The sequence below is a fragment of the Urocitellus parryii genome, chromosome 14 (genome assembly GCF_045843805.1).
Source record: "Urocitellus parryii isolate mUroPar1 chromosome 14, mUroPar1.hap1, whole genome shotgun sequence".
NCBI classification, from domain to species: domain Eukaryota; kingdom Metazoa; phylum Chordata; class Mammalia; order Rodentia; family Sciuridae; genus Urocitellus; species Urocitellus parryii.
The window spans coordinates 58,616,800-58,629,072 of NC_135544.1; the positions used below are offsets into that span (position 1 = coordinate 58,616,800).

The following is a 12,273-nucleotide window of genomic DNA, read 5'->3' on the forward strand; positions in this document are numbered from 1 at the left end:
AAGGATGGAATTTTAAAAGCCTCAGGGGAAAATGTAACACTTAGAGGAAAGTAAAAAAAATCAGAATAACATCTGATTTCTTAAAAAAAGGCAGGAAGTAATGTAAACATCTCCCTATAATAAATGAGTGTAAATGGTCTAAATTCTCCAACTAAAAGACATGGACTGGCAGAGTGGATTTTTAAAAAGACCCAACTATATGTTGTCTGCAAGAGACTTACCTCTTAGCAAAGACATCCAGAGGCTGAAAGTGAAGGGTGGAAAAAATATTCCATGCAAATGGAGCCTAAAAGAAAACCAAGAGTAGCCATACTTATGTTCAACAAAGCAGACTCCAAGCCAAAATTAATTACAAGAGACAAAGGCGATCACTTCATATGGTAAAAGGAACAATCCAACCAGAATATATATATAATAGTAATAAATATTTCTGCCCCACCATGGATGCACCTGATTATATAAAACAAATGCTAGACGCCAATACAACAATACCAACTGATTTCAACATACCTTGATCAACAATAAGTAGGCCAATCAGATATAAAATCAGTAAAGACACTTCAGATCTAAAGTTTATTATAAATGAAATGGGCATAGCAGACATCTCTAGGCTATTTCACTCAACAATAGTTGAATTCATTTTTATCCCTCAGATGTTCATGGAACATTCCCCAAAAGAGAACACATTTTATGTCATAAGCAAGTCTTAGCAAATAAAAAAAAAATCAGAATAATTTCTTGCATCTTATCATATCGTAATGAAATTAGAAACAGCAAGAAAACATACTGGGGCTGCGGATGTGGCTCAAGTGGTAGCACGCTCGCCTGGCATGCGTGCGGCCCACGTTCGATCCTCAGCACCACATACTAACAAAGATGTTGTGTCCGCCGAAAACTAAAAAAATAAATATTAAAAAAATTCTCTCTCTCCCTCCCACCCTCCCTCTCTCTCTCTCTCTTAAAAAAAAGAAAAAGAAAAAAGAAAAAGAAAACATACTGAAGCTATGTAAACACATGGAGATTGAACAATATACTTTAAATGATGAATGGATTATAGAAGAAATCACAGAATTTAAAAATTTAAAAGCAATGCAAGAAATTTTAGAGGTGAAATGATTGGGTTATGAGAGCCTTAATCTAATCCATTTGAATGGATTGGTTGGTTGGTACTTTTAGATAGATAGGACACGGCTAGAGGCATGTCTTTGGGGTTTATATTTTGTTCCTCGTGAGTCAAACTTAGTCTCTCTATTTTGTCATATTTTGAGCTCTTTTCCTCTGCCACACCCTTCCACCAGGCACAGACAAATGGAGTTGGTCATCTATGGAGAGATCTCAGAAACTGAGCTCTAAATAAAATTTCCCTTCTCTAAAATTGTTCTTATCAGGTAAAAGCAATGAAAAAGCTGACTAAAACAAGAAATAGAACATATCAGAATCTTGGTGTCATTATGAAGAGGGCTCTAAGAGGAAATTTTATAGTTATGATTGCCTTCGTTAAAAAAAAAATCAGAAAGACCCCAAACAACCTAATGATGCATCTCAAGGTTCTAGAAAAACAAAAACAAAACAAAATAATACAAAGAAGGACGTAATTAAGATAAAAGCTGAAATTAACAAAACAGAGAATAAAAAAACAAAACAAAGAATCAATGTTACAAAGAGTTGGTTCTTTGAAAAGATAAAAAAATATTGGTAAACCATTAGCTAAGCTAACCAAAAAAAAAAAAAATGCAGAAAGATCATTAGGGACTATTTTGAAAACATATATTCCAATAAATTGGAAAATCCAGAAGAAATGGATCCATTTCTAAACACATAAAGACATACCAACATTGAACCAAGAGGATATAGAAAACCTGAACAGACCAACAACAAGCCACGAGATTGAAGCAGTAATACAATCCTTCCAACAAAGGAAACACCAAGACCAGATGGATTCTCAGCTGAATTCTACCAGACCTTTAAAGACTAATAACCAATGATCCCCAAATCACTCCATGAAATATAAAGGGGTAGAACACTTCTAAATTCATTCCTCAAAGTCAGTATCAACTTGATACCAAAACCAGATAAGGATATGTCAAGTAAAGAAAACCACGGACCAATATCTCTATTGAACATAGATGAAAAAAATCCTTAATAAAATATTAGCAAATTGTATTAAAAAACATATGAAGAAGACCATATGTTATGCTTAAGTTTGTTTCATTCCAGGGATGCAAAGATGAGTCCGTATACATAAATCAATAAATGTAATTCAACATACAAATAGAATTAAGGACAAAAATCACAAGATCATCTCAACAGAAGGAAAAAAAAGGTTTTTTGACAAAATTCAGCATCCATTCACAATAAAAACACCGAAGAAACCACGAAATTTATCTCCCCATCATTGAGGCTATTTATGACAAACCCAAAGCCAACATCCTAGCAAATGGTGGAAAATTGAGAGCATTTCCTCTAAAATTGGGAATGAGTCAAGATGTCTACTCTCACCACTCCTATTCAGAATAGTACCTGAAATTTTAGTTTGAGCTATTAGGCAAGATAATTGTTTAAGTTACATTTTTTAGCATTGCCGTGATCAAAATACCTTACAAGAACAACTTAAGAGGAAAAGTTTATTTGGGGCTCACAGTTTCTGAGGTTTCAGTCCAATCATTGCTCTGGGCCCAAGGTGAGGCAGGCATCATGGGGAAAAGCGCCCCGCAGAGGAGAGCCGCTCAGCTCCTGGTGGGTTCAGAAAGGAGACAGAGAGAGAGAGAGAGAGAGAGAGAGAGAGAGAGAGAGAGACAAAGGTGGGGTCAGGGTGGGGCCAGGCCACAAGGAAGGTGAACCCTTTTAGGATATGGCTCCAGTGATGTACCTCCTCCAAACATGCTTCACCTGCCTTCAATGACCACCAATTCATTCAAATAAGGACAGGCCAATTAGCTTACAGCTCTCATAGTCCAACCATTTTACCTCTGAATATTCCTTCAGTAACACAGGAGATTTGGGGGGACACCTTATATTAAAACCAGGATATAAAAGGGATACAAAGAAGAATTATCACCGATCGCAGATGATTTAGCCCTATATTTAAAATATACCAAAAGCTCCACTGGAAGAGAGATCCAGAGCTGATAAAAAAATATTCACAAAGCAACAGGATATAAAATCAATACATAAAAATGAATATTTTTCTTCTACACACAACAGACCCCCTGAAAATGAAATCAGTAAAATAATTTCATGCACAAGAGCCTCAAAAGACACACACTCATCTACCCCTAACCCCACCACAACAATAAATATAGAAATAAATCTAATCAAGGAGGTTAAAGACCTCTACAGTGAAAATTATAGAACACTGAAGACAGAAATTGAGGAAGATGTTAGAAGACAGAAGGATCTCCCAGGTCCTTGGATAGGTAGAATGAATATCACTAAAATGATCCTATTACCAAAAGCAATCTACAGGTTTAATGCAATTCCCATGAAAATACCAATGACATTCTTCAAAGAACTAGAAAAACATTCCTAAAATTCAATGGAAGAATAAGAGATCCAGAATAGTCAAAGCAATTCTGAGTAAAAACCACAATGCCGGAAGCCCCACAATACCTAGTTCAAATCATACTACAGAGGTGGTGGTAACAGACACTGCAGGGTACTGACATAAAGACAGACATTCGGACCAATGGAACAGAGCAGAACAGAAGGCACAGAGACAAACCCGCACAGACATCTTGACAAAGGTGTCAAAAGCCGTTTAAACAAATGGTGCTGAACAATTGGAAAACCAAATATAGAAGAACGAAACCAGATCCCTTTCTCTCACCCTGCACAAAAGTCAACTCCAAGTGGTTCAGAGGCCTAGGAATTCAATCAGAAACTTTGCAATTGCTAGAGGAAAACATACGGTCAACACTCCAAATACAAGTGCAGGCAATGACTCCCTTGATAGAACTCCTAAAGTTCAGGAAACAACACTAAGAATTCAATGGAATGGCATCACATTAAAAAGCTTCTGCACAGCAAAGGTAAGAAGAACATAAATAGACAGCAAACAGAATAGGAGCAAATCTTTGCCAGCTACTCCTCCAACAGGGAATTAATATCCAGAATATGTAAAGAACTCCAAAAACGAATACCAAAAAGCAAATAACCCTATCAACAAAAGGGCAAATGAGTCATTTCTTAAAAATAAAAAATAAGAAGAAATAAATACACATTAAGAAATGCAAATTGCCAACAAATAGATGAAAAGATGCTCAACATCTCTAGCAATTAGGGAAACGTAAATCAAAACTACATTGAGCTTTCATCTCACTCCAGTTAGAATGACAATTAGCAAGAAAGCAAATAATGATAAATGCTGGTGAGGATGTAGGAGATAACATAAACTCATACATTATTGGTGAGACTGCAAATTAGTGCAACCCGTCTGGACAGCTGTATGAAGATTCATCGAATCACTAAGAATAGAACCACCCTATAACCCAGCTATCCCACTTCTTAGTATGTATGCAAAAACTAAACTCAGCATACTAAAGTGATACAGGTACATCAATGGTTACAGGAGTCGCATTCACCAAAGCCAAAGTTAGGGAACCAGCCCCGGTGCCTGTCAACAAATGAGTGTGGTATTCGTATGCAATGGAGTTTTACTCAGCAATAAAGAAGAATGAAATTATGGCATTTCTGGTAAATGGAGATGGAGACTAGAATGCTAACTGGAATAAGTCAGGCTCGGAAAGTTGAGGGTCAAATGGTTTCTCTCACAGGCAGAAGCTAGGGCAACGTAAGGGAGGTAGGCACTTCAAATAAAAAGAGAGGGGAGATCGGCGGAGTAGAGGAAGGGGATTGAAGGGGAGGGAGGAGGGGCAGAAAAGGGAGGATCGTGGAATGAAGTTGACAAAATCATGCTGTGCACGTATAAGTGTCCCACAGTGAATTCCATCTTTATGCCTATCTATGAAACACCAATTAAAAAATAAAAAAATACAAGAAGACCAGTAGAGTACAAGAAGGGAAATAGGGGGAAGGAGGGGGTGAGGACAAGAGGAAAATGGAGCGAGTTATGTTCCATGCATGTATGATTATGTCACAATGAACCCCCACCACTATATATATAACTGTAATGTCTTATAAAGACATTTTAAAAAAGAAAAAATGATGAATAGCTTCCTAGCCTACTGACAGAGACCCTTCTAAAGACAACACAAGATTTTAGAGAAAGATTAGGATTTACGAGAGGCAAGATTTCTCTCCCTTTTAGCCTTTGTCCATCCTCTGGAGACTGTAGGGAAATTTTAAATGCCTTTTTAATGTTTCAGTTTCTGAGCTGCTTCAGAACTCCACCCGTGCTCTGTGGAAAACATAATCCATGGTCTTGAGAGTCCCCCTGCAATTCCTGCTGCTAAAACTCTTCTATCCGCCCCCGACCCCGCCCCCATTAGAGGATCTCTGTCTTAGTTTGGCCCAATCTTCAATTTCCAGAATCTTCCAATGTTCCTAGGAAGATAAATGGTTGGCTATTGTGACCTCTTACTCGTGAGGTTACTCTTCGGTGGAAATCAGATCCATTGGTTGTCACGGGCTCCCTGGGGTGCCAATACCTTTACGACTCCCACCAGTTCAATGGCGCCTGCATTTTCTACCTAGTTATCTTCTCCTGGTTGCATCTCTCCCTATATGCCACATCTTTTCCCTCAGACTAAGTCTTAACACAAGTTTTAGAATTAATATGATTGTGAAATATGTAAATGTAAATGAACCTCCTCAGTCTTTGTTTTTTCCTCATCTAGTTCTAGCCCTCTTTTGGGTGCATCAGATGTGTTTGTCTCCTGCCTTAGGCTAGGTTCAGGTTGTGACATGGGTATTTACTCCAACTCTACCCAACACTTTGGCCACTGATCATTTCTATCCTAAAGCCAGTCTTCATTTTTTTTTTTCCTATTTGTAAGGTTAAACGTCATTTGATTCAGGCACTTTTCGAGTTATTCTTTTTTATTTTCCATCTCGAGCTTTTCCTGAATGGGTTGTAGGGATGGCCCATTCTCTTACCTTTCTCCATCTGGGCCTCCATAACACGTGCGCTCGTCTCTTTGTCATCAGGTTTCCACAACCTGTTTCCTGGCTCTGCTGTGAGTCCCTCCCAGAGTCTGACACATGCTGCACAAGCGCTCCACCAGGCCCTCGCCCCTGCAGGCCTTCCAGGAACCTTTCTGAGTTTGCCCTTCCTTGTTTTCTGTGAGCCACGATGTGCAGATTTTCTTCAGACTTATAATTTACTCTTCAGTCATGCCACTCCAGTACGATTCATCTGCGAGAGAACTCATCATGTTCCGACTTTTATTTTTGAATATTTACTTAATTTTCCACACTGGCAGATAAAATTGCATGTGTTTTCTGTGTACGACAAGATCTTTGGACATAGACAGACATTATGGAGCCATCAGATCTAGCTGAGCTCTTAATTTCAGTTCTAGATATTTGTACTTCATCATATTTTCGTTTTTTCAAAAAATTCCCATATGCTACGCTTCGCAGCAACCACACCTCTCTGGATCGCACCCAACTTTTCATTCTTTTTTTTTTTTTTTTGCCTGTATTTTCTTGCACAGGTCTCCCCGTTCTCACACCCTCGCGCCCCTTGCTTCTGTTGTCTGTTGTGTCACCCTCTTCTGTAGTTCCTATTTTGACATGCAGTGATTTGGGGACATCCAGGGTGACGTATCCCCAGCTAGGGTCTGCGCTTTGCTTCCAGCCAGTATTCAGGATACCAGTGGATCCAATGAGAAGGGTGTTAGCACAAAGGTGGGCTTCCGTCCTCCTGCGGCTGACCACTTCCCAGCCACATTTTGCCAAGGTCAAGTCCTCAGTGGGTCCCCATGGAAAACGCAGGGCATCCACAAGAGCTCGTGTCCCTTGCCACAGGCTAAACTGGAACGTTGCTCCTCCCGGCTCCCTGAGACTGCGGGAAGCTCTGTCCAGGTTGCCAGCTGCCCAGCTTACAAGGGCTGAGGGTTTCCTCAGCCACTTCTTCTCTCAGCCGTCAGTTTCACAGTAGCAGTGCTTCAAGGGCTGACCTCACCTCTGGGGGCACCCGTCTCCTGGCCTTGGTAGCTAGGCCACTCTTCCAAATAAAATTTTAAGTTTCTTTTGCCATTTTGATAGTTGTTCTGACTTCAGGAAGCTTTGTCTAACTCAAACTTATCAACCATTGCAGAGACAGAGGTCTGCTACCTTTTCTTTTGTTTTGATGATGTCTGTTTAAAGAATAGACTTACTAAGATACTGCCATAGTTCTCTACAGTTCACAGATATTTAATCACAGTTTTTCAATTTTTGGCAGACTATCATCACTAATCTTCTTCTGAAGATCCACTTTAAAATTTTCTTCCCCTTTTCCCATTTGCTTATATCCATGGTCTCTACTGTGGAAGGCAACCCAAATTCTTAGACTTTGGCACAATTTTCTCACATGTGTATTTAAAAAAAATATTCACTTAGATGGTATTTCCACATCATATACTTTTCATAAGTTTTTCTCTCAGTGTTGCATTACTCAATACATACCTGTTTTGTTAATGAAAATAGTGTGATATTTGCTAGGTTGCAATTAGTGCATTTAATTTTTATTCTTATTCAATCTATTCAATTTTGATTACAAGTGAAGCTTAACATCTACTTCTTTTTCTTTCCTTTTTTGGAGGGGGATGCAGTACTGGGAATCGAACCCAGGGTTACTCTACCATTGAGCTACATCCCCCAGTCTTTATTTTTAAAAATTTTGTGACAGGGTGTCTCTGAGTTGCTGAGGGTTTCATTAAGTTGCTGAGGCTGCCCTCAAACTTGCAATCCTCCTGCCTCAGGCTCCTGAGTCACGAGGACTATAGGTGTACACCACCACAGACAGCTACTTTGTTTTTTAGTGTCCAGAAAAACACATATATGGAAAAAAAAATTATTATAAATACCTTGGCCAAAAAGATCTTCACATTGTTTATCCCCACTTCTACACTCTCCCCCGATGCAGATCCACTTATTTTCGCTACAGGGATGCCCATCTATGATAAAGACATTTTCTTGACATACTTGAGATGAGCCATTGCAGTATTCAGTGAGATCACATTCATTGGCGGCAGACCGGCAGACATGTCCTTTTTTGGAAAACTGAGGGGGTGAAGTAAGTTATATTGAATAAAGCAGAATGCGAATATACAAGCATTATACAGAATAATGATTGTCATTATCTAAGTCACATAGAAAACTTTTTAAAAAAATTCTTACTTTACATTCACTACAGCAGGGTCCCGAGGCACATTCTGAACCAGCGGTGAGAGCACATGTGCTGTGTTCGCAGCATACAGGATTGTTTGCCCCACACTCCTGAAAGGCAAATCAAATGCTCTCGGGCATCTTCCAATTTTCATTTATTGGGTGGACATTTTAATAATAGATGCTTAATATGTTGGCAAACAGAAAAAAATTCACATCTTCCTGATTCCCCCTTGTTCATTACCACCTACTGGGAGTGTTGCCAAAGCTCATTCTTGAGTTTCACTTCAAGTTTTCATCTCATTTACTTCACTTTATCCTGACTTTATCTCTACCCTTCCAACTTCCCTCTAACTCTGGCAGTTTTATCTAAGATGGAGAGAGAGAGAGAGAGAGAGAGACAGACAGAGAGACAGAGACAGACCTCTAGAGATACAGAGACAGAGAAATTAATATATGCAGATATCAAATATATTAATATATTAATAATACAGCATATAATATAATTACTAATATAATTTGATAGAGGTAAATATCACAAAATGTGTACACACATCAAATCATCAGGATTTGTGTACACCAAATATTTACAATTGCTTCATTGTCAACTATGCCTCAATAGAGCTAGAATTTAAAAAGTTAGATCACTTTATGGATAGTCTACAAATCAATGGACCTATAAAGCAATATGTACTTTCACTCATGGAGGAGGAGGAGGGTGGTCCATGGAGGGAAATGACAGTACAGCATTATAAAAATTAATTCACAGTTTCTGAGGCAATTCTGGAATGTAGCTCTCCACGTTAGTCCTGACCTGTTCAGTTCCACAGTCACAGGCTTCTCCTTGCTCCACAACCTTATTCCCACACACCGCCGCCTGCTTGTAAGACGGCTCTAGGCGTGGATGATTCTGAAGACACTCGGACTTTTGCTTTGAAATAAAATGTGCGAAATCTTCCAAACTGCAGTTACTGAAGATCTTCACACCACTGGAATGACTGAGAACACACGGAACTTCAAATGTGGGTGCGAGCAGTTTTCATCAACTGCCTACCCTCAGAATAAAGGCACTTAGTTAGCATTCCACGACAGACTCAAGGCTCAAAGAAAGCAAAGACTTTGGGAAGTCAACTGTGCAAGAACTTAGAGATCTTCTAGTAGGAATAAGGGATCAGTAAAAAGTGATGGATTCTTCTATTGTACTTATCTGTTACATCCTTTTATCTTCTACCTTACAAACGGCCCCTGCTCCCTTTCGCTTGTTCCCATCCCTCTCGTGACGTTTAAGTGTTGAAATAGCCCTGTACTAACAACAGTAACAAACGTGTTCCTTTCATCTATACTTTGTCATCCATCATTTTGTTCAGCTCCACAGTGTCAAATAAAACCTACATCTGACAGCTCAGATCTTGTTCCTCTAACACAAACTTACCACCTAAATCCCAGAGGCCAATATCTGACTCTTTACTTGGCGTTTCTTCTTGAGTCTAGCTCACAGGCACCTTAAGTTTAAATGATCTAAATTCTAAATGCTTCTTGCGTAAAAAACATACCGCTTACAAAGGATGGCCTGGTGCTTTGGAACATGTAAACTGTGCCCAATCCAACCGTGTGGATTAAAATCTTGGTTCTGCCACTTACAGGTTGTATGTCCTTGGGAAAGGTCTTTAAATTATATGCATATTTTTTTCCAGTTTCCTCTTTGCAATATGGAGATCAAGGTTCATTTGTGTCATAGACTTGTGAGACTCCAGTACCTGTAAAGTACTAAGACCGTGTCTGCCCATTGGTTCTACTGCTAATATTTCCAAACTCAAAAAAAGAAAAAATCCCCAGGACAAAATCTCGAGGTCCTTCTATTTCTCACCAACCCAATATTGTCAAATCTATCCACTAACTATGTCCGGCCACCTCTGCCCAGCCTCCACCATCTCAGTACGAGTTCATGCAATAAATAGCCCCCTCGCTGAACAAGCACTTCAGGCTTTGTCCTTTGTATTTTTCGCTCAAAATCCGAATCAAGCATTCTCCCTAAAACACTGATAATGTCACATCTCTTCTCTGTTTAAACCCACCTCAGTCATTCAGAGCACAACCTATGTGACCTAATCACCAACCCCTTCTCCAAGGTCATGACCTATGTGACCTAATCACCAACCCCTTCTCCAAGGTCATGCTCCTCATCCACCCCATCTCCTTTGCTCAGCTAAGTGACTTTCTTGACTGTCCCCTCTGCCAAATAGTTAACGATTTCTTCTGCCTTGGAAACTTTCTCAATATGTATGCATGGTTCCTCCTCATCTACTTCAGATATCTTTTCAAAATTTACACAGAGATATTTCTAAGGACCTGATTGACTTCTCAGACCGGTTTTCAGCTTCCGGAGCTCTAATTGTTTCATTTACTAGCACAGAGTAAAACTCCACAATTATTTTTTTAAAAAAAAATGTGTGCAAGATTGGAACTATCTGTAAAGAAAAGTTAAAAGAATTCGCAGCTAGAAAACCATCTCTTCAAAAAATCCTTGGCAAAACATTACAGGAAGAGGAAATGGAAAATAACATTGATAACCAACAATGGGAGGTAGGACAGTAAAGGGGGGAAAGTAGTCAAAGAGGATAACAAATCAGGTATAGTAACATCAATAAACAAATATGGATAGAAGAACAAACCATATCTCAATAATAACCCTAAATGTTAATGGCTTAAACTCACCAATTAAGAGACACAGGCTAGTAGAATGGATCACAAAACAAGACCCAACAATATGCTGTCTACAGGAGACGCATTTGATAGGAAAAGATGTACATAGACTGAAGGTGAAAGGTTGGGAAAAATCATATCACTCATATGGACCACGGAAACAAGCAGGAGTGTCCATACTCATATCTAATAAAATAGATTTCAAGCCAAAGCTAATCAAAAGGGATAAAGAAGGACACTTCATACTGCTCAAGGGAACCATATACCAACAAGACATAACAATCATAAATATATATGCCCCAAATAATGGTGCAGCCGTGTTTATCAAGCAAACTCTTCTCAAGTTCAAGAGTCTAATAGACCACCATACAATAATCATGGGAGACTTCAACACACCTCTCTCACCACTGGACAGATCTTCCAAACAAAAGTTAAATAAGGAAACTATAGAACTCAATAACACAATTAACAACCTAGACTTAATTGACATATATAGACTATACCACCCAACATCAAGTTGCTACACTTTTTTCTCAGCAGCACATGGAACCTTCTCAAAAATAGACCATATACTATGTCACAGGGCAACTCTTAGACAATACAAAGAGGTAGAGATAATACCATGCATCTTGTCTGATCATAATGGAATGAAACTGAAAATCAATGATAAAAGAAGAAAGGAAAAATCAAGCATCACCTGGAGAATGAACAATAGGTTGCTGAGTGATCAATGGGTTTTAGAAGACATCAAGGAGGAAATTAAAAAATTCCTAGAGTTAAATGAAAACACAGACACAACATATCGGAATCTATGGGACACATTGAAAGCAGTTCTAAGAGGAAAATTCATTGCTTGGAGTTCATTCCTCAAAAAAAGAAAAAACCAACAAATAAATGATCTCATACTTCATCTCAAAATCCTAGAAAAAGAAGAGCAAAACAACAGCAAAAGAAGTAGAAGGCAAGAAATAATTAAAATCAGAGCTGAAATTAATGAAATTGAAACAAAAGAAACAATTGAAAAAATTGACAAAACTAAAAGCTGGTTCTTTGAAAAAATAAATAAAATTGACAGACCCTTAGCCATGCTAACGAAGAGAAGAAGAGAGAGAACCCAAATTACTAGCATACGGGATGAAAAAGGCAATATCACAACAGACACTTCAGAAATACAGAAGATAATAAGAAAGTACTTTGAATCCTTATATTCCAATAAAATAGAAGATAGTGAAGGCATAGATAAATTCCTTGAGTCTTATGATCTGCCCAGATTGAGCCAGGAGGATATAGACAACCTAA

General features: G+C 38.7%; 1 protein-coding gene across 1 annotated transcript in view; it reads right to left on the minus strand.

Moving 5' to 3' along the window:
- Positions 1-12,273, minus strand: part of Adam2 (ADAM metallopeptidase domain 2) — a 65,888-nt gene that overhangs the window by 21,495 nt on the left and 32,120 nt on the right. The window contains exons 12-14 of the mRNA XM_026398907.2: positions 9,086-9,269; positions 8,284-8,382; positions 7,971-8,166 (exon numbers count right to left, since the gene is read on the minus strand). Of these exons, the coding sequence (XP_026254692.2) occupies positions 7,971-8,166; positions 8,284-8,382; positions 9,086-9,269 (479 nt within the window). The remainder of the gene's footprint in view (positions 1-7,970; positions 8,167-8,283; positions 8,383-9,085; positions 9,270-12,273) is intronic.